Genomic DNA, 24942 nt, shown 5'->3' with positions numbered 1-24942 from the left:
TTGGTGAATTGTTATGTTGTAGATCGCAGTATCTGATTGGTGAATTGTTATGTTATAGATCGCTGTATCTGATTGGTGAATCATTATGTTGTAGATCACTGTATCTGATTGGTGAATCGTTATATTGTAGATCGCTGTATCTGATTGGTGAATTGTTATGTTATAGATCACTGTATTTGATTGGTGAATTGTTATGTTGTAGATCGCAGTATCTGATTGGTGAACTGTTATGTTATAGATCGCTGTATCTGATTGGTGAATCATTATGTTGTAGATTGCTGTATCTGATTGGTGAATTGTTATATTGTAGATCGCTGTATCTGATTGGTGAATTGTTATTTTATAGATCGCTGTATTTGATTGGTGAATTGTTATGTTGTAGATCGCTGTATTTGATTGGTGAATTGTTATGTTATTGATCGCAGTATCTGATTGGTGAATTGTTATGTTGTAGATCGCAGTATCTGATTGGTGAATTGTTATGTGTTATGTTATAGATCGCTGTATCTGATTGGCGAATTGTTATGCTATAGATCGCTGTATCTGATTGGTGAATTGTTATGTTATAGATCGCTGTATCTGATTGATGAATTGTTATGTTATAGATCGCTGTATTTGATTGGTGAATTGTTATGTTGTAGATCGCAGTATCTGATTGGTGAATTGTTATGTTGTAGATCGCAGTATCTGATTGGTGAATTGTTATGTTGTAGATCGCAGTATCTGATTGGTGAATTGTTATGTTGTAGATCGCAGTATCTGATTGGTGAATTGTTATGTTGTAGATCGCAGTATCTGATTGGTGAATTATTATGTTGTAGATCGCAGTATCTGATTGGTGAATTGTTATGTTGTTGATCGCAGTATCTGATTGGTGAATTGTTATGTTGTAGATCGCAGTATCTGATTTGTGAATTGTTATGTTGTAGATCGCAGTATCTGAACGGTGAATTGTTATGTTATAGATCGCTGTATTTGATTGGTGAATTGTTATGTTATAGATCGCTGTATCCTATGTTATGAAGATCAGACTAGGAGGTAAGGGGTATGCACCAGACCCAAATAGTCCACTTGCTCAGCATGTCAAAGGTCTCAGTGAATTTGTCACTCTTGTTCATAAACTACAGACTGTCATAGAGGAAGAAACTGATAAAAGGTAAGAATTATTTTCTATTTCAATACCTTAAGTAAGTTCTCTACTAAGAAATAATCATAAAAAGATGAGTGTACCAAAGATAATATGATAGTAATAAAAAATGCTAAATACAATATTTGATTCTTTTCAAACATTGATTTTTACACCATTTTATTCTTATTTGGATCTATATTATATAATTCAGTTGATATATGAGGAAATTTGACATTTTCAATTAAGTATAACCTGACTACAAAACCTTGGTACATTTCTTGGTTCAACGTTATATTGCATCATTCCATGGCAACATTACATTGCACATCTGCAGGAACACTTTGTCATTGTTGTTTAGTTTTGGAGAAAATTAAATGGCGAAGGCTTTGGAAGACTTAAGTCTAATACTATAGTGAGTAAGGCGATAGTGGTGTCACAATGGATTCAAATTGAATTTGTGCTAAATCACAAGACTCAAGAACAAATTTAGCATGACTTGAACTATCGTTTCACATAGCCCCTGACCTCTCATTGCCCTTGAACTATACACACAGCACATGACCTCTCATTGTCCTTGAAATATACACATAGCCCATGACCTCTCATTGCCCTTGAACTATATACACATAGCCCCGACCTCTCATTGCCCTTGAACTATACACACAGCACATGACCTCTCATTGTCCTTGAAATATACACATAGCCCATGACCTCTCATTGCCCTTGAACTATACACACAGCACATGACCTCTCATTGCCCTTGAACTATACACATAGCCCATGACCTCTCATTGCCCTTGAACTATACACATAGCCCATGACCTCTCATTGCCCTTGAACTATACACATAGCCCATGACCTCTCATTGCCCTTGAACTATACACATAGCCCATGACCTCTCATTGCCCTTGATCTATACACATAGCCCATGACCTCTCATTGCCCTTGAACTATATACACATAGCTCCGACCTCTCATTGCCCTTGAACTATACACACAGCACATGACCTCTCATTGTCCTTGAAATATACACATAGCCCATGACCTCTCATTGCCCTTGATCTATACACATAGCCCATGACCTCTCATTGCCCTTGATCTATACACATAGCCCATGACCTCTCATTGCCCTTGAACTATACACATAGCCCATGACCTCTCATTGCCCTTGAACTATACACATAGCCCATGACCTCTCATTACCCTTGATCTATACACATAGCCCATGACCTCTCATTGCCCTTGATCTATACACATAGCCCATGACCTCTCATCGCCCTTGATCTATACACATAGCCCATGACCTCTCATTGCCCTTGATCTATACACATAGCCCATGACCTCTCATTGCCCTTGATCTATACACATAGCCCATGACCTCTCATTGCCCTTGAACTATACACATAGCCCATGACCTCTCATTGCCCTTGAACTATACACATAGCCCATGACCTCTCATTGCCCTTGAACTATACACATAGCCCATGACCTCTCATTGCCCTTGAACTATACACATAGCCCATGACCTCTCATTGCCCTTGATCTATACACATAGCCCATGACCTCTCGTCGCCCTTGATCTATACACATAGCCCATGACCTCTCATTGCCCTTGATCTATACACATAGCCCATGACCTCTCATTGCCCTTGAACTATACACATAGCCCATGACCTCTCATTGCCCTTGAACTATACACATAGCCCATGACCTCTCATTGCCCTTGAACTATACACATAGCCCCTGACCTCTCATTGCCCTTGAACTATACACATAGCCCATGACCTCTCATTGCCCTTGATCTATACACATAGCCCATGACCTCTCATTGCCCTTGATCTATACACATAGCCCCTGACCTCTCATTCCCTTGATCTATACACATAGCCCTGACCTCTCGTCGCCCTTGATCTATACACATAGCCCATGACCTCTCATTGCCCTTGATCTATACACATAGCCCATGACCTCTCATTGCCCTTGATCTATACACATAGCCCATGACCTCTCATTGCCCTTGATCTATACACATAGCCCATGACCTCTCATTGCCCTTGATCTATACACATAGCCCTGACCTCTCTCGCCCTTGATCTATACACATAGCCCATGACCTCTCATTCGCCCTTGATCTATACACATAGCCCATGACCTCTCATTCCCTTGATCTATACACATAGCCCATGACCTCTCATCGCCCTTGATCTATACACATAGCCCATGACCTCTCATTGCCCTTGATCTATACACATAGCCCATGACCTCTCATTGCCCTTGATCTATACACATAGCCCATGACCTCTCATTGCCCTTGAACTATACACATAGCCCATGACCTCTCATTACCCTTGATCTATACACATAGCCCATGACCTCTCATTGCCCTTGATCTATACACATAGCCCATGACCTCTCATTGCCCTTGATCTATACACATAGCCCATGACCTCTCATTACCCTTGATCTATACACATAGCCCATGACCTCTCATTGCCCTTGAACTATACACATAGCCCCTGACCTCTCATTGCCCTTGAACTATACACATAGCCCATGACCTCTCATTGCCTTTGATCTATACACATAGCCCATGACCTCTCATTGCCCTTGATCTATACACATAGCCCATGACCTCTCATTGCCCTTGATCTATACACATAGCCCATGACCTCTCATTACCCTTGATCTATACACATAGCCCATGACCTCTCATTGCCCTTGAACTATACACATAGCCCATGACCTCTCATTGCCCTTGAACTATACACATAGCCCATGACCTCTCATTGCCCTTGAACTATACACATAGCCCATGACCTCTCATTGCCCTTGAACTATACACATAGCCCATGACCTCTCATTGCCCTTGAACTATACACATAGCCCATGACCTCTCATTACCCTTGATCTATACACATAGCCCATGACCTCTCATCGCCCTTGATCTATACACATAGCCCATGACCTCTCATTGCCCTTGATCTATACACATAGCCCATGACCTCTCATTGCCCTTGATCTATACACATAGCCCATGACCTCTCATTACCCTTGATCTATACACATAGCCCATGACCTCTCATTGCCCTTGAACTATACACATAGCCCATGACCTCTCATTGCCCTTGAACTATACACATAGCCCATGACCTCTCATTGCCCTTGATCTATACACATAGCCCATGACCTCTCATTACCCTTGATCTATACACATAGCCCATGACCTCTCATTGCCCTTGATCTATACACATAGCCCATGACCTCTCATTACCCTTGATCTATACACATAGCCCATGACCTCTCATTACCCTTGATCTATACACATAGCATGACCTCTCGGTCTGCAGCTTCCAGGATCTATACACATAGCCAGAGACTCTTCTATCAATATACCCTATCTAGTTAGCCATTTCGTGCCAATCACATAGCCGTGACCTCTCATTCTTTCTATACTATCTAAGGTTCCTGTCGAAAGTGTCTCAAAGAAAGAATATCAAATGCGTTTTATCATACGTATATTCCAATGTCAGTCAGTGTCTAACAAGCCAAAAAGATTGTCTATCATCATTTTAAGGTTAGTCAAGTTCTGAATGAAGCCAAGATTTCTATCAAATCTATATTAAGGTTAGTCATTGTTCTGAATGAAGCCAAGGATTTCTATCATATCTATATTAAGGTTAGTCATTGTTCTGAATGAAGCCAAGGATTTCTATCATATCTATATTAAGGTTAGTCATTGTTCTGAATGAAGCCAAGGATTTCTATCATATCTATATTAAGGTTAGTCATTGTTCTGAATGAAGCCAAGGATTTCTATCATATCTATATTAAGGTTAGTCATTGTTCTGAATGAAGCCAAGGATTTCTATCAATCTATATTAAGGTTAGTCATTGTTCTGAATGAAGCCAAGGATTTCTATCAAATCTATATTAAGGTTAGTCATTGTTCTGAATGAAGCCAAGGATTTCTATCATATCTATATTAAGGTTAGTCATTGTTCTGAATGAAGCCAAGGATTTCTATCATATCTATATTAAGGTTAGTCATTGTTCTGAATGAAGCCAAGGATTTCTATCATATCTATATTAAGGTTAGTCATTGTTCTGAATGAAGCCAAGGATTTCTATCATATCTATATTAAGGTTAGTCATTGTTCTGAATGAAGCCAAGGATTTCTATCATATCTATATTAAGGTTAGTCATTGTTCTGAATGAAGCCAAGGATTTCTATCAAATCTATATTAAGGTTAGTCAATGTTCTGAATGAAGCCAAGGATTTCTATCATATCTATATTAAGGTTAGTCATTGTTCTGAATGAAGCCAAGGATTTCTATCATATCTATATTAAGGTTAGTCATTGTTCTGAATGAAGCCAAGGATTTCTATCATATCTATATTAAGGTTAGTCATTGTTCTGAATGAAGCCAAGGATTTCTATCATATCTATATTAAGGTTAGTCATTGTTCTGAATGAAGCCAAGGATTTCTATCATATCTATATTAAGGTTAGTCATTGTTCTGAATGAAGCCAAGGATTTCTATCATATCTATATTAAGGTTAGTCAATGTTCTGAATGAAGCCAAGGATTTCTATCATATCTATATTAAGGTTAGTCATTGTTCTGAATGAAGCCAAGGATTTCTATCATATCTATATTAAGGTTAGCTAGGCAATATCCTGAATTACCTGAAGCCAGGGATTTCTATCATATCTATATTAAGGTTAGTCATTGTTCTGAATGAAGCCAAGGATTTCTATCATATCTATATTAAGGTTAGTCATTGTTCTGAATGAAGCCAAGGATTTCTATCATATCTATATAAGTTAAGGTTAGTCTATCATCTATATTAAGGTTAGTCATGTTCTGAATGAAGCCAAGGATTTCTATCATATCTATATTAAGGTTAGTCATTGTTCTGAATGAAGCCAAGGATTTCTATCATATCTATATTAAGGTTAGTCATTGTTCTGAATGAAGCCAAGGATTTCTATCATATCTATATTAAGGTTAGTCAATGTTCTGAATGAAGCCAAGGATTTCTATCATATCTATATTAAGGTTAGTCATTGTTCTGAATGAAGCCAAGGATTTCTATCATATCTATATTAAGGTTAGTCATTGTTCTGAATGAAGCCAAGGATTTCTATCATATCTATATTAAGGTTAGTCATTGTTCTGAATGAAGCCAAGGATTTCTATCATATCTATATTAAGGTTAGTCATTGTTCTGAATGAAGCCAAGGATTTCTATCATATCTATATTAAGGTTAGTCATTGTTCTGAATGAAGCCAAGGATTTCTATCATATCTATATTAAGGTTAGTCATTGTTCTGAATGAAGCCAAGGATTTCTATCATATCTATATTAAGGTTAGTCATTGTTCTGAATGAAGCCAAGGATTTCTATCAAATCTATATTAAGGTTAGTCATTGTTCTGAATGAAGCCAAGGATTTCTATCATATCTATATTAAGGTTAGTCATTGTTCTGAATGAAGCCAAGGATTTCTATCATATCTATATTAAGGTTAGTCATTGTTCTGAATGAAGCCAAGGATTTCTATCATATCTATATTAAGGTTAGTCATTGTTCTGAATGAAGCCAAGGATTTCTATCATATCTATATTAAGGTTAGTCATTGTTCTGAATGAAGCCAAGGATTTCTATCATATCTATATTAAGGTTAGTCATTGTTCTGAATGAAGCCAAGGATTTCTATCATATCTATATTAAGGTTAGTCATTGTTCTGAATGAAGCCAAGGATTTCTATCATATCTATATTAAGGTTAGTCATTGTTCTGAATGAAGCCAAGGATTTCTATCAAATCTATATTAAGGTTAGTCATTGTTCTGAATGAAGCCAGAGATTTCTATCATATCTATATTAAGGTTAGTCATTGTTCTGAATGAAGCCAAGGATTTCTATCATATCTATATTAAGGTTAGTCATTGTTCTGAATGAAGCCAAGGATTTCTATCATATCTATATTAAGGTTAGTCATTGTTCTGAATGAAGCCAAGGATTTCTATCATATCTATATTAAGGTTAGTCATTGTTCTGAATGAAGCCAAGGATTTCTATCATATCTATATTAAGGTTAGTCATTGTTCTGAATGAAGCCAAGGATTTCTATCATATCTATATTAAGGTTAGTCATTGTTCTGAATGAAGCCAAGGATTTCTATCAATCTATATTAAGGTTAGTCAATGTTCTGAATGAAGCCAAGGATTTCTATCATATCTATATTAAGGTTAGTCATTGTTCTGAATGAAGCCAAGGATTTCTATCAAATCTATATTAAGGTTAGTCATTGTTCTGAATGAAGCCAAGGATTTCTATCATATCTATATTAAGGTTAGTCATTGTTCTGAATGAAGCCAAGGATTTCTATCATATCTATATTAAGGTTAGTCATTGTTCTGAATGAAGCCAAGGATTTCTATCATATCTATATTAAGGTTAGTCATTGTTCTGAATGAAGCCAAGGATTTCTATCATATCTATATTAAGGTTAGTCATTGTTCTGAATGAAGCCAAGGATTTCTATCATATCTATATTAAGGTTAGTCATTGTTCTGAATGAAGCCAAGGATTTCTATCATATCTATATTAAGGTTAGTCATTGTTCTGAATGAAGCCAAGGATTTCTATCAAATCTATATTAAGGTTAGTCATTGTTCTGAATGAAGCCAAGGATTTCTATCAAATCTATATTAAGGTTAGTCATTGTTCTGAATGAAGCCAAGGATTTCTATCATATCTATATTAAGGTTAGTCATTGTTCTGAATGAAGCCAAGGATTTCTATCATATCTATATTAAGGTTAGTCAATGTTCTGAATGAAGCCAAGGATTTCTATCATATCTATATTAAGGTTAGTCATTGTTCTGAATGAAGCCAAGGATTTCTATCATATCTATATTAAGGTTAGTCATTGTTCTGAATGAAGCCAAGGATTTCTATCATATCTATCTATATTAAGGTTAGTCATTGTTCTGAATGAAGCCAAGGATTTCTATCATATCTATATTAAGGTTAGTCATTGTTCTGAATGAAGCCAAGGATTTCTATCATATCTATATTAAGGTTAGTCATTGTTCTGAATGAAGCCAAGGATTTCTATCATCTATTTTTATCATTTACCTGAAGCCAGGGATTTCTATCAAATCTATATTAAGGTTAGTCATTGTTCTGAATGAAGCCAAGGATTTCTATCATATCTATATTAAGGTTAGTCATTGTTCTGAATGAAGCCAAGGATTTCTATCAAATCTATATTAAGGTTAGTCATTGTTCTCTGAATGAAGCCAAGGATTTCTATCATATCTATATTAAGGTTAGTCATTGTTCTGAATGAAGCCAAGGATTTCTATCATATCTATATTAAGGTTAGTCATTGTTCTGAATGAAGCCAAGGATTTCTATCATATCTATATTAAGGTTAGTCATTGTTCTGAATGAAGCCAAGGATTTCTATCATATCTATATTAAGGTTAGTCATTGTTCTGAATGAAGCCAAGGATTTCTATCAATCTATATTAAGGTTAGTCATTGTTCTGAATGAAGCCAAGGATTTCTATCATATCTATATTAAGGTTAGTCATTGTTCTGAATGAAGCCAAGGATTTCTATCAAATCTATATTAAGGTTAGTCATTGTTCTGAATGAAGCCAGAGATAACAATATCATATCTATATTAAGGTTAGTCATTGTTCTGAATGAAGCCAAGGATTTCTATCATATCTATATTAAGGTTAGTCATTGTTCTGAATGAAGCCAAGGATTTCTATCATATCTATATTAAGGTTAGTCATTGTTCTGAATGAAGCCAAGGATTTCTATCAAATCTATATTAAGGTTAGTCATTGTTCTGAATGAAGCCAAGGATTTCTATCATATCTATATTAAGTTAGTCATTGTTCTGAATGAAGCCAAGGATTTCTATCATATCTATATTAAGGTTAGTCATTGTTCTGAATGAAGCCAAGGATTTCTATCATATCTATATTAAGGTTAGTCATTGTTCTGAATGAAGCCAAGGATTTCTATCATATCTATATTAAGGTTAGTCATTGTTCTGAATGAAGCCAAGGATTTCTATCATATCTATATTAAGGTTAGTCATTGTTCTGAATGAAGCCAAGGATTTCTATCATATCTATATTAAGGTTAGTCATTGTTCTGAATGAAGCCAAGGATTTCTATCAAATCTATATTAAGGTTAGTCATTGTTCTGAATGAAGCCAAGGATTTCTATCATATCTATATTAAGGTTAGTCATTGTTCTGAATGAAGCCAAGGATTTCTATCATATCTATATTAAGGTTAGTCATTGTTCTGAATGAAGCCAAGGATTTCTATCAAATCTATATTAAGGTTAGTCATTGTTCTGAATGAAGCCAAGGATTTCTATCATATCTATATTAAGGTTAGTCATTGTTCTGAATGAAGCCAAGGATTTCTATCATATCTATATTAAGGTTAGTCATTGTTCTGAATGAAGCCAAGGATTTCTATCATATCTATATTAAGGTTAGTCATTGTTCTGAATGAAGCCAAGGATTTCTATATCATATCTATATTAAGGTTAGTCATTGTTCTGAATGAAGCCAAGGATTTCTATCATATCTATATTAAGGTTAGTCATTGTTCTGAATGAAGCCAAGGATTTCTATCATATCTATATTAAGGTTAGTCATTGTTCTGAATGAAGCCAAGAGTTCTGAATGAAGCCAAGGATTTCTATCATATCTATATTAAGGTTAGTCATTGTTCTGAATGAAGCCAAGGATTTCTATCATATCTATATTAAGGTTAGTCATTGTTCTGAATGAAGCCAAGGATTTCTATCAAATCTATATTAAGGTTAGTCATTGTTCTGAATGAAGCCAAGGATTTCTATCATATCTATATTAAGGTTAGTCATTGTTCTGAATGAAGCCAAGGATTTCTATCATATCTATATTAAGGTTAGTCATTGTTCTGAATGAAGCCAAGGATTTCTGTGAGTCATTGTTCTATATTAAGGTTAGTCATTGTTCTGAATGAAGCCAAGGATTTCTATCATATCTATATTAAGGTTAGTCATTGTTCTGAATGAAGCCAAGGATTTCTATCATATCTATATTAAGGTTAGTCATTGTTCTGAATGAAGCCAAGGATTTCTATCATATCTATATTAAGGTTAGTCAATGTTCTGAATTAAGGTTAGTCATTGTTCTGAATTACCTGAAGCCAAGGATTTCTATCATATCTATATTAAGGTTAGTCATTGTTCTGAATGAAGCCAAGGATTTCTATCATATCTATATTAAGGTTAGTCATTGTTCTGAATGAAGCCAAGGATTTCTATCATATCTATATTAAGGTTAGTCATTGTTCTGAATGAAGCCAAGGATTTCTATCATATCTATATTAAGGTTAGTCATTGTTCTGAATGAAGCCAAGGATTTCTATCATATCTATATTAAGGTTAGTCATTGTTCTGAATGAAGCCAAGGATTTCTAATAAAATCTATATTAAGGTTAGTCATTGTTCTGAATGAAGCCAAGGATTTCTATCATATCTATATTAAGGTTAGTCATTGTTCTGAATGAAGCCAAGGATTTCTATCAAATCTATATTAAGGTTAGTCATTGTTCTGAATGAAGCCAAGGATTTCTATCAAATCTATATTAAGGTTAGTCATTGTTCTGAATGAAGCCAAGGATTTCTATCAAATCTATATTAAGGTTAGTCATTGTTCTGAATGAAGCCAAGGATTTCTATCAAATCTATATTAAGGTTAGTCATTGTTCTGAATGAAGCCAAGGATTTCTATCATATCTATATTAAGGTTAGTCATTGTTCTGAATGAAGCCAAGGATTTCTATCAAATCTATATTAAGGTTAGTCATTGTTCTGAATGAAGCCAAGGATTTCTATCATATCTATATTAAGGTTAGTCATTGTTCTGAATGAAGCCAAGGATTTCTATCATATCTATATTAAGGTTAGTCATTGTTCTGAATGAAGCCAAGGATTTCTATCATATCTATATTAAGGTTAGTCATTGTTCTGAATGAAGCCAAGGATTTCTATCATATCTATATTAAGGTTAGTCATTGTTCTGAATGAAGCCAAGGATTTCTATCATATCTATATTAAGGTTAGTCATTGTTCTGAATGAAGCCAAGGATTTCTATCATATCTATATTAAGGTTAGTCATTGTTCTGAATGAAGCCAAGGATTTCTATCATATCTATATTAAGGTTAGTCATTGTTCTGAATGAAGCCAAGGATTTCTATCAAATCTATATTAAGGTTAGTCATTGTTCTGAATGAAGCCAAGGATTTCTATCATATCTATATTAAGGTTAGTCATTGTTCTGAATGAAGCCAAGGATTTCTATCAAATCTATATTAAGGTTAGTCATTGTTCTGAATGAAGCCAAGGATTTCTATCAAATCTATATTAAGGTTAGTCATTGTTCTGAATGAAGCCAAGGATTTCTATCAAATCTATATTAAGGTTAGTCATTGTTCTGAATGAAGCCAAGGATTTCTATCATATCTATATTAAGGTTAGTCATTGTTCTGAATGAAGCCAAGGATTTCTATCAAATCTATATTAAGGTTAGTCATTGTTCTGAATGAAGCCAAGGATTTCTATCAAATCTATATTAAGGTTAGTCATTGTTCTGAATGAAGCCAAGGATTTCTATCAAATCTATATTAAGGTTAGTCAATGTTCTGAATGAAGCCAAGGATTTCTATCATATCTATATTAAGGTTAGTCATTGTTCTGAATGAAGCCAAGGATTTCTATCAAATCTATATTAAGGTTAGTCAATGTTCTGAATGAAGCCAAGGATTTCTATCATATCTATATTAAGGTTAGTCATTGTTCTGAATGAAGCCAAGGATTTCTATCAAATCTATATTAAGGTTAGTCATTGTTCTGAATGAAGCCAAGGATTTCTATCAAATCTATATTAAGGTTAGTCATTGTTCTGAATGAAGCCAAGGATTTCTATCAATCTATATTAAGGTTAGTCATTGTTCTGAATGAAGCCAAGGATTTCTATCAAATCTATATTAAGGTTAGTCATTGTTCTGAATGAAGCCAAGGATTTCTATCATATCTATATTAAGGTTAGTCATGTTCTGAATGAAGCCAAGATCCATACAAGCCATTTCTATCAAATCTATATTAAGGTTAGTCAGAAGCCAAGGATTTCTATCATATCTATATTAAGGTTAGTCATTGTTCTGAATGAAGCCAAGGATTTCTATCAAATCTATATTAAGGTTAGTCATGTTCTGAATGAAGCCAAGGATTTCTATCAAAATCTATATTAAGGTTAGTCATTGTTCTGAATGAAGCCAAGGATTTCTATCATATCTATATGTGAACTAAGCTGTGTCATTATTTGTTGTACAGATCCCATAAGGAGTACCCAGATCTCTCTGATTATCCATACAATCAGAGCCTGTCTGACCCCTACTATACACTGTAACTAAGCTGTATTATTTGTTGTACAGATCCCCTGAGGAGTACCCAGATCTCCCTGATGATCCATACAATCAGAGCCTGTCTGACCCCTACTATACACTGTAACTAAGCTGTATTATTTGTTGTACAGATCCCCTGAGGAGTACCCAGATCTCCCTGATGATCCATACAATCAGAGCCTGTCTGACCCTACTATACACTGTAACTAAGCTGTATTATTTGTTGTACAGATCCCCTGAGGAGTACCCAGATCTCCCTGATGATCCATACAATCAGAGCCTGTCTGACCCTACTATACACTGTAACTAAGCTGTATTATTTGTTGTACAGATCCCCTGAGGAGTACCCAGATCTCCCTGATGATCCATACAATCAGAGCCTGTCTGACCCTACTATACACTGTAACTAAGCTGTAATTATTTGTTGTACAGATCCCCTGAGGAGTACCCAGATCTCCCTGATGATCCATACAATCAGAGCCTGTCTGACCCTACTATACACTGTAACTAAGCTGTATTATTTGTTGTACAGATCCCCTGAGGAGTACCCAGATCTCCCTGATGATCCATACAATCAGAGCCTGTCTGACCCTATTATACACTGTAACTAAGCTGTATTATTTGTTGTACAGATCCCATAAGGAGTACCCAGATCTCCCTGATGATCCATACAATCAGAGCCTGTCTGACCCTACTATACACTGTAACTAAGCTGTATTATTTGTTGTACAGATCCCCTGAGGAGTACCCAGATCTCCCTGATGATCCATACAATCAGAGCCTGTCTGACCCTATTATACACTGTAACTAAGCTGTATTATTTGTTGTACAGATCCCCTGAGGAGTACCCAGATCTCCCTGATGATCCATACAATCAGAGCCTGTCTGACCCTACTATACACTGTAACTAAGCTGTATTATTTGTTGTACAGATCCCCTGAGGAGTACCCAGATCTCCCTGATGATCCATACAATCAGAGCCTGTCTGACCCTACTATACACTGTAACTAAGCTGTATTATTTGTTGTACAGATCCCCTGAGGAGTACCCAGATCTCCCTGATGATCCATACAATCAGAGCCTGTCTGACCCTACTATACACTGTAACTAAGCTGTATTATTTGTTGTACAGATCCCCTGAGGAGTACCCAGATCTCCCTGATGATCCATACAATCAGAGCCTGTCTGACCCTACTATACACTGTAACTAAGCTGTATTATTTGTTGTACAGATCCCCTGAGGAGTACCCAGATCTCCCTGATGATCCATACAATCAGAGCCTGTCTGACCCTACTATACACTGTAACTAAGCTGTATTATTTGTTGTACAGATCCCCTGAGGAGTACCCAGATCTCCCTGATGATCCATACAATCAGAGCCTGTCTGACCCTACTATACACTGTAACTAAGCTGTATTATTTGTTGTACAGATCCCCTGAGGAGTACCCAGATCTCCCTGATGATCCATACAATCAGAGCCTGTCTGACCCTACTATACACTGTAACTAAGCTGTATTATTTGTTGTACAGATCCCATAAGGAGTACCCAGATCTCTCTGATTATCCATACAATCAGAGCCTGTCTGACCCCTACTATACACTGTAACTAAGCTGTATTATTTGTTGTACAGATCCCCTGAGGAGTACCCAGATCTCCCTGATGATCCATACAATCAGAGCCTGTCTGACCCTACTATACACTGTAACTAAGCTGTATTATTTGTTGTACAGATCCCCTGAGGAGTACCCAGATCTCCCTGATGATCCATACAATCAGAGCCTGTCTGACCCTACTATACACTGTAACTAAGCTGTATTATTTGTTGTACAGATCCCCTGAGGAGTACCCAGATCTCCCTGATGATCCATACAATCAGAGCCTGTCTGACCCTACTATACACTGTAACTAAGCTGTATTATTTGTTGTACAGATCCCCTGAGGAGTACCCAGATCTCCCTGATGATCCATACAATCAGAGCCTGTCTGACCCTACTATACACTGTAACTAAGCTGTATTATTTGTTGTACAGACCCCCTGAGGAGTACCCAGATCTCCCTGATGATCCATACAATCAGAGCCTGTCTGACCCTACTATACACTGTAACTAAGCTGTATTATTTGTTGTACAGATCCCCTGAGGAGTACCCAGATCTCCCTGATGATCCATACAATCAGAGCCTGTCTGACCCCTACTATACACTGTAACTAAGCTGTATTATTTGTTGTACAGATCCCCTGAGGAGTACCCAGATCTCCCTGATGATCCATACAATCAGAGCCTGTCTGACCCCTACTATACACTGTAACTAAGCTGTATTATTTGTTGTACAGATCCCCTGAGGAGTACCCAGATCTCCCTGATGATCCATACAATCAGAGCCTGTCTGACCCTACTATACACTGTAACTAAGCTGTATTATTTGTTGTACAGATCCCCTGAGGAGTACCCAGATCTCCCTGATGATCCATACAATCAGAGCCTGTCTGACCCTACTATACACTGTAACTAAGCTGTATTATTTGTTGTACAGATCCCCTGAGGAGTACCCAGATCTCCCTGATGATCCATACAATCAGAGCCTGTCTGACCCTACTATACACTGTAACTAAGCTGTATTATTTGTTGTACAGATCCCCTGAGGAGTACCCAGATCTCCCTGATGATCCATACAATCAGAGCCTGTCTGACCCTACTATACACTGTAACTAAGCTGTATTATTTGTTGTACAGATCCCCTGAGGAGTACCCAGATCTCCCTGATGATCCATACAATCAGAGCCTGTCTGACCCCTACTATACACTGTAACTAAGCTGTATTATTTGTTGTACAGATCCCCTGAGGAGTACCCAGATCTCCCTGATGATCCATACAATCAGAGCCTGTCTGACCCTACTATACACTGTAACTAAGCTGTATTATTTGTTGTACAGATCCCCTGAGGAGTACCCAGATCTCCCTGATGATCCATACAATCAGAGCCTGTCTGACCCTACTATACACTGTAACTAAGCTGTATTATTTGTTGTACAGATCCCCTGAGGAGTACCCAGATCTCCCTGATGATCCATACAATCAGAGCCTGTCTGACCCTACTATACACTGTAACTAAGCTGTATTATTTGTTGTACAGATCCCCTGAGGAGTACCCAGATCTCCCTGATGATCCATACAATCAGAGCCTGTCTGACCCTACTATACACTGTAACAAATTGTCCATTCGCTTCATCTGTAATAGCGTTTATGTTGTACAGATACCCCTGAGGAGTACCCAGATCTCCCTGATGATCCATACAATCAGAGCCTGTCTGACCCTACTATACACTGTAACTAAGCTGTATTATTTGTTGTACAGATCCCCTGAGGAGTACCCAGATCTCCCTGATGATCCATACAATCAGAGCCTGTCTGACCCTACTATACACTGTAACTAAGCTGTATTATTTGTTGTACAGATCCCCTGAGGAGTACCCAGAGTACCCAGATCTCCCTGATGATCCATACAATCAGAGCCTGTCTGACCCTACTATACACTGTAACTAAGCTGTATTATTTGTTGTACAGATCCCCTGAGGAGTACCCAGATCTCCCTGATGATCCATACAAATCTTGCTGTATCCAATGCTTAGTAAATTACATTATTCACTATTATAATTCTTTACTTATTACTTGTTTTAAATATAAAACAAACACATTTATTTTAGCTCTTACTGAGACCTGCTATCATGTGGTCACCACGGGGGTCAACCCTTCCCTTCAGCCAGGGGTACTGACTCAGCATGGTCCCTCTATCCTGACACTACACAGTGGACAGTCTAACTCTCTTATCTATATGTATAGATATAATTACTGTGTCTAATTTAACCTAATGCTATCTGTCATAGATCCATACAATCAGAGCCTGTCTGACCCTACTATACACTGTAACTAAGCTGTATTATTTGTTGTACAGATCCCCTGAGGAGTACCCAGATCTCCCTGATGATCCATATAATCAGAGCCTGTTGGACAGACTTCTGTCTCAGAAGTCAAAAGAGGTAACGCTTATTGCTAAATTAAGTCTAATTAAAATTCTGTATCAGGATTAATGCTTAATGTAGACTAGGATAGAAATATCTATTAAGGTTATGATGAATTATAGACAGTCTAGTTTTCTAAGAGCATCGGTATGGAATAGCAGCTTTGCTTCACCATGGGCTACGATGGGCTATGTTATGCTTCAATACAAGATCTAACAACTTCCTGTTCAGTGTCACTTCGACATGACCCTTATGGTTAGCCAATCAGCTTGTTGCCTACAAAATCTTCAGTGTGTTTGATTCTTCCGGAAGAATACACAGCTAATAGTATGTATAGGAGATTTCAGAAAAGATGGCGTGACGTCACAGAAAGTTTACATCGGGTCCTCAAAGGTACAAACACAATATGGCGACTAATAAAAACAATAACAGATACGTACAGCCCTGCTACACAATCGATACTGTGGCAAAAGTATACACTTTCATACTTGCAAATTCTGACATTAAAAAAGTTTCTTATTGTTACAGAGGTTATAGACATTTATATTTACAATTTCTTATTGCTTAATGTATTTGTGTAGATTTAGTGTTGAGGCCAGCTTGCGAAGCGGTGCCGGGTTGTCACATGTACACGCTTTTTGTTCACACATAGAAATCCATGTTGTGAAAAAGTTATGAATAAATAATTGATTTCAATGTATCATATTTCTGTTATACACGGAAAATCTGTTCATAACACTATTTAATATAAATATAACGAAATGTGAACCACCTGGTCAGACCACGGCCGCCTGTGCATGGCTTCGTCGGTAGATCACCTCGGTCAACAGCCAATAGTTGGGAAATTAATAATATTTATACGTAATTACCAACACATATCTCAATAAGTACTTGTAAAAGATATATATATTTCGTTATTTCCTATGTATATCTGGTTTTAAATAAATGGTATAAACCACGGTTACACATAAATGAAGATGTATGTGTACGTACACGTACAGTATTGCTGCCGATATCTCGAAAAATAAAATAGTGAAATCGTTCAATTTCATGAGTTTATTTTTTTAATTTTTAGTCACTTTTATTCCATGTGCCGTTATGTGAAATGCCAAATTGAGGTGATATTACTTTTAAGTAATTTGAATGCATGTTAGATAGATAACATTTAGATTTATGAATTACAACATAGCTAGATCGTAATACTAGAAATGCCGACCAGGAGACATTGCGCACGGCATCGAGAATCCTAAAATACTCGAAGTTTTGTTTTAAAATATGATAAAAAGAAACTATAAAATGACTCATTTGAATGTCATAAACTAAATTCCAAAATTTCTGACGAAAAGTTAACCAGAATATATAATTTTGTGACTCTGAAAAATGACGAAATTCGGGATCTCGGCAGTACTGTACGTAATGGCTGCCGTGCGCTTGGGGTAATCTACGAAGGCAAATTTTAATTTAGTCATAATCACACATCGTAAGATGTTTTACCAAGTTAAACTTAGAAAACAGTAATCGATTGTTTAAATGTCATTATATTATTTGGGAAAACTTGGAATTTAATATGTAGTTTCTGATAATTTTGTAACTTCTGTCAATGTTTATACGTATGTCTAATGTCGACCGTGTTTTTACTCGTGGCGGTCGAAAATGGAGTATAAACAGAGTAATATATATGAATACCAGATGTTTATATCTAAATATTTTTGTTAAATATATTTATTTACCCTTTTTATAATTAAAATAACGCAATAGTTCTCGGATTGTCGCACTATTTATTACAATAGAATGTAAACAATCATCGCAAGCGGCTGTGTTCCCACTATGTTTATGTGTAAATATACAGAGTTGTACCTTTGAGCGCCCGGATGTACCTTTGTGTGACGTCATCGCCATCTTTTCTGAAAATCTCCTATACGAGATGTTTACGATTCTAAGCTAGGGGTCATATTTATGTGATCCCAAACGGGATGGTGTGAAGATCTTGTATTGGAGCGTAACATAGAGCATCGTAGTGGAGCGAAATTACTACGAAAGTCTTGTTTTAATCAAATTGGTTTCACCCAATACATTTTTCATGGACCTAATTTTTGTGTCGCCTGCAAAGCACGGGCGACACTTAATTATCACTATGTTGGCGTCGGTGTCCGGGAAATGGTTTCCGTGCGATAATTTAAGTATTTATTGTTCGATTTCAACCAAAGTTGGTATATTGCTTTATATCAATGAGATCTCGAATGTGTTCCATAATGGTCAAAATCCGTAAATATTTGCAAGAGTTACGGGACTTGATAACTTCACTTAATTATTAAGAATATTTTCAACTGTGAATAGCTATTTCTTGTGATACTGTGCAGGCGACACATCCCCTTCCATGGAATTCTTGTTAAGTAATAAACTGTTACCAGATTGGACTTACAGTTGATATGAAGCCCACATATTGAACTTGGTGACATCAGCACTAGCGCAAGTGGGAAATTCAAAAGATATACACATACAGTTTTGAATTTTAATAATCGTAATGGAAATATAAGAAATAAACTGTTACCAGATTGGGCATACAGTTGATATGAAGTCCATTCGTCAAAAATATAAATAGCCATAGCATCAGCTTCTGAATATATAGTTCTCCTCATCAAAACAGTTTAAAACAAGCGAACAAATAAAAATTATGCGATTGTATTTTTCAATACATGCTATTCTATCAACACAATATTACTATTGGATTTTAAAGAACACACAACTTTAAAACCAATTTTTAAATTATTTGTCCTTATATATAGGTGTAAGTACACATTGAATACATTGTTGGTAACAGGACGGAAACATTAAATATTCATACGCTTGACCAGATGATATTTCTAATCTGGTTTAAAGATTAAACGGGAAAATGAAAGTAGAATGGAAATTTTTATGTATTACCCCAGTATAGCACTTTTTATCTGTAATATTGCACATTTGTAAGCGCAATATACAGAGTTTAGTACATTTAATATGCACTCCCACATTAACTGTATTTTTCTCTGATAGACACCGATCCACAAGAAGAGATACAAGTCATGCATGGACTGGGCTGGCCCAACACACCAGGTGGATATCCAGGCAAATGACAAAGACAATGATATTGTACTTACACAATCAGAAGTTATTGTCATTCCCAGGCGAGTATATTCAATTTGGTATTAAACAGAGTGTTATTCTACACTCATTCTGATATATCTTTTAATCTTCATGTATCTGCCTCTAAATCCTTGGAAAAGAAAATGTAATTTTCTCTGTATATGCTACATAATGTTATTTTGTAAATGTGTGTACATTTATTGCCATGATGTGAGGGAGACATGAGTATTCGTTTCCCTAATATAATCTCTAATCAAGTATTACATACAGATGTTAAATTGACAACTGTTTGATTATGAAGAAAATACAGAATACATAAATTTTATTGTATTATATAATTTCAACAATTTATCATGATAAATAGCCAATTTCATTCTGTGTGGTATTAAGTAACTGATAAGTGTAAATAAAAAACATCAGAAAATACATGAGAGGCTCCAAGAGGGATGCTCGACAGGGACAACACAGTGAACTAGGTACTGACATGTGATACTAGTATTGTCTAAATCTGTATCGAGTCAACTCTTGTTGTCTCCCTCACATATGATACTGTTTATAAAATGATTACCTATACACAATAACATGGATTAGGAGTAATTCAAAAAATTCTTGTAAGATGAAGCATTTGAATTTAACTGAAGGTTTTCTGCTGATTTCTTGGACAGTCGCTATCACGTCACTATATAGCAACTGAGTTCTGTAATAAGGTGGAGGGGGGGAGAGGAAACTGTTATTTATCTATATAGAACTGTTGTTGTTACAGCATGTCTCATTTGAAATGTTTTTTGTTGTTGTGTTTTGCAGCAAAACAATTGTACATCCAGGAAAGCACACCAATAAAGATGTGGGAGTAGCGAATCGTGTAGCAGAGACCCTCCATGACCAGGAAAATCTTCCCACCACAGTAGGGGTCACAGAAAAACCAGGTCAAGGACACGAGGAATCAAAGGTCAATGAACAAAACAAACCAGTTAAGGAGACAAAAAAGAATCCTGGTAAAGGACAAAAGCGCCCTCTAGTGTCAGGAGATTCTCCTGCAAAAGCCAAGAAGAAAAAGACAGAAACCAAAACATGTCGTAGAAAGCTTCTTCCTCAGGTCAAAGGTCAACAACAGTTAACAAAATTCTTCCGTGTATAAATTAAACTGATGATTCCCAAAGTTTTATTCCAATGTGAATATTGATAAGTGTTTTAGGGGAAGACTTGGTGTAATCGGAAACATTTTAATACTGAGCTGATAGGTTGTACATAATTGTATATTTCTGAGTTACTAATATATTTGCATAGAAATAAATGGTGATATGCTTGACATGTTATTTAGGACATAGATGGGGAAATCACTGTATATACTCAGGAAAAGGGGTAATGCAATTATCAAGTATGTTAACTTGGAGACATTTAGAATTTACCAAATGAATGATAACTTTTATTTAAATTATGTTTCTTAATTCTAAATTTATAGCAACTGTAACTTTTCATGCATCATGAAGATTGAATAATTCATTATAAAATCCGTTGTACATGTTTTAATTTATGAAGTTGTGTCTGTCATATTTATTTTGAATTTATTTATTAATAAAAAACATTTTAATTTGCAATTAATATCTTTGGTATCCCTATGACTTCATTTCATGTTATTTTATCCAAAATGCCAATTTAATAACAAGTTTTTAGCTCACCTGGCCCGAAGGGCCGGTTAGCTTATGTCATGGTACGCCGTCTGTCCGTCAATATTAAAGTTTCTTTTAAATCGTTATTAGTCATAGAGTTAAGCATGGATTCCAAATTTGGGCAGAAACATCCTTGGGGGAAGGGGAAAAGAGTTCGTATAAATTTTGGCTCTGATCCCTTGGGGGCAGGAGGGGTGGGGCCCAATAGGGGAAATAGAGGTAAATCCTTTAAATCGCTTCTTGTCTTAGAGTTCTACATGGATTGTAACCAAATTAAACCTGAAACATCCTTGGGGTAAGAGGAACAGAATATGTATAAATTTTGGCTCTGACCCCCCGGGGGCAGGTGGGGTGGGGAAATAGGGGTAAATCCTTTAAATCTCTACTTTTCATAGAGTTTTGCATGGATAATAACCAAATTTGGCCAGATTTGGGTGATCAGGTGGTGTAGTGGTTAAGCCACTCGCCTTTCACCTAGCCGGCCGGGGTTCGATCCCCGGCACAGACGTGAAAAGGTTAGGGGTCACCTGCCCAATCACGTGGGTTTTCTCCGGGCACTCCGGTTTCCTCCCACAGTAAGATCCCTCGCGCGCTTACATCTGGGCCATCGAGAGTGATTTACATAAGTTGTATAGCTTGTTCCGTAATCGATGTAAAATAAATAAAGTTTATATTTTAAATTTGGCCAGAAACATCCTTGGGGGAAGGGAAACATAGTTTGTATATATTTTGGCTCTGGGGTCAGGAGGGGTGGGCCTGATAGGGAAAATAGAGGTAAATATTTAAATTCCTTTAGAAAAAAGACAATGAACCTGAATTCAGAACATAACTTGGCATTACAAACCAGGTGAGCGATACTGGCCTTCTGGACCTCTTGTTATAATTGGTTTTACGCCTTCCAGTTCAAAAAACAAATAACAAAAGATATTTCAAAGAATAAGCAATATTTGCCATGACAGTTGTACTATTTGTATGGATAGAAATACATAATGCTGTAGAGAACGGAGGGAGTTACTATGATATAAAATTTTAACATGATAATAGAGTTCACTGAAACTTCCCTATTCCGTAGTATACAATTGTAGCTCATTCCATTGGTGATATCCAACGATTTGTTAATATATGATATAATTCACTAATCTGCAGGAAGAAAACGGATAACAAACAATTGATTTATAGTATGATAGTAAAATATTTATTGTGAATTCAAAAACTAGATTAGGATTTCCCAACATCGCAACATGACATGTCTCATAAAATACAAATATATGTAGGATAAATAGGTAGGATGAAATGATAGCATTGTGTAAATCTGAGCTAAGTACTGATATACACACAACACATACAAAATCTGAATTATGTACTGTTATATACACACAACACATACAAAATCTGAATTATGTACTGTTATATACACACAACACAAACAAAATCTGAATTATGTACTGTTATATACACACAACACAAACAAAATCTGAATTATGTACTGTTATATACACACAACACACACAAAATCTGAATTAAGTACTGTTATATACACACAACACATACAAAATCTGATATACACACAACACACACAAAATCTGAATTAAGTACTGTTATATACACACAACACACACAAAATCTGAATTAAGTACTGTTATATACACACAACACATACAAAATCTGAATTATGTACTGTTATATACACACAACACATACAAAATCTGAATTATGTACTGTTATATACACTCAACACATACAAAATTGTCGTAATATTTCTAATGTTTTTCAATTGTCAGCAAAAGTAAATACCTGATTTACATTGTAAATACATGTATTATTTCCTGTAATGCTTCATTCGTTGTCCTATATTAATCTCTGCCTACTACTAAGTATAACATTTCATTCTAAATGATGCAGTGACTGACCATTTTAAAGGTGAAAAAATACATTTGACAATGACCAACTATCGAAGACTTCATGGATAATGGATGAAGTACATTGTAATTAGTTTACTAAATGTTCTAAATGATACACTGACTGATCCAGATTTAGTTTTAAGGAAAAACACTAACCTTTTTACTTCTCAACAGTTCTATTAGACCTGTTATATAGACATAGTGTTACTAACACATAAACAAACTTTATGGTCAAGATAAGTACAATTTGCAGTACACACATACAATAGAATTATTCACATAAATAATTAAAATGCTTGGTTTCTCTTATTCAACACTATCTAATAATTATCTTGACATGTGAAAGACTTAACATACTCATTAGAAACACATGTATAAAGATAACGTAACAAACTCATTAGAAACACATGTATAAAGATAATGTAACAAACTCATTAGAAACACATGTATAAAGATAATGTAACATCAATATGAGATTCAGTAACCTAGCTTGGCAAACCACAATACAGGTATTTGAGTACAACTTATTGTACTTGTGATACTATAACATATCTCCTTAATCACAAACAACCCGGCCGTAACCTCTTCACTAATACAATAAACACTAAAGATATAATCTGACTATATATTCTAGGGTGAGCTGTCAAGTATTATCAAATGAATGGATAATAATCTGGATCACTGATGAAATCTAGTACAGAATGTGTATTTAGAGTGGTCTTACAGACACACTATCAAGTACTTCTATAGTAAGATAAATATTTCAGCTAGAGAAGTCTTCATCAGTCCAATATCCTCCTGCATAAAATGTACATCACCATAGAACATTAAAAAAATCATACAAAAACATAAAATATTAAGAATGCTTATTTATTAAATGCCTTCACTTTTGGACCATATCTCGGAATGGCTGAAAATGCTATGAAACACAAACAATTCAAAATAACAACCAAAACAATAAATTTAATGCGTGGATACTGTAGAATAATAATTGATTCAGTAATTCATATTAGAATTTTAACAAATCAATGATCATTAATTAACAACTTCAAAGTTATATATGCCATGAGTTTCATACTCGCAAATTAAGGCAAGCTTTTGATATTTTATTCAACACCAAAGATTTTGAGAATTTCAATCCTTACTATGCACAGGTCTTAGTTTTACAACTAAAAATGACAGATAAAAATTAATTTTGGCATTCCTGTCTAAAATTACTCTATTTACATGTACAGTGCACAGGGACCTGGCACGATTTTTTTTAACTAACAGTATACATATATATATATTATAGTATCAAGGGTATGAACTCGGCGGTCGAGAAAAACGGACCTATTTTCTTGAAACCGTGATTATTTTAATAAATAGGTTCTATACAACATTGACGGATATCTTACCTTAAAGAGAAATAATTTATCTTTCCATTGAGTGCTTGATGAACAAAATTGGCCAAGTATTGACGAAGTTATGGCTTGATGAATCGGGAAATTTGCTAAAAATATGCTAGGTAGACATTTCCCTGTCCGGTCGAAATGTCGTCTCGGCTCTAATGGGTACCTCAAAAACCAAGCCAAAATCTACGCTTGTGGTGGTAA

At 35.7% G+C, this 24942-nt stretch overlaps 1 protein-coding gene across 1 annotated transcript in view; it reads left to right on the top strand.

The window, feature by feature from the left end:
• Positions 1–21358, top strand: part of LOC138326572 (PCNA-interacting partner-like) — a 32435-nt gene extending 11077 nt beyond the window's left edge. The window contains exons 7-10 of the mRNA XM_069272670.1: positions 1002–1156; positions 16587–16671; positions 19687–19817; positions 20581–21358. Coding sequence (XP_069128771.1) covers positions 1002–1156; positions 16587–16671; positions 19687–19817; positions 20581–20914 — 705 coding nt within the window. The 3' untranslated portion in view covers positions 20915–21358. The remainder of the gene's footprint in view (positions 1–1001; positions 1157–16586; positions 16672–19686; positions 19818–20580) is intronic.
• Positions 21359–24942: the final 3584 nt, after the last annotated feature.

This window comes from Argopecten irradians, chromosome 6 (genome assembly GCF_041381155.1).
Source record: "Argopecten irradians isolate NY chromosome 6, Ai_NY, whole genome shotgun sequence".
Classification (NCBI taxonomy): domain Eukaryota; kingdom Metazoa; phylum Mollusca; class Bivalvia; order Pectinida; family Pectinidae; genus Argopecten; species Argopecten irradians.
This window is presented reverse-complemented; position numbering and strand designations above follow the sequence as displayed.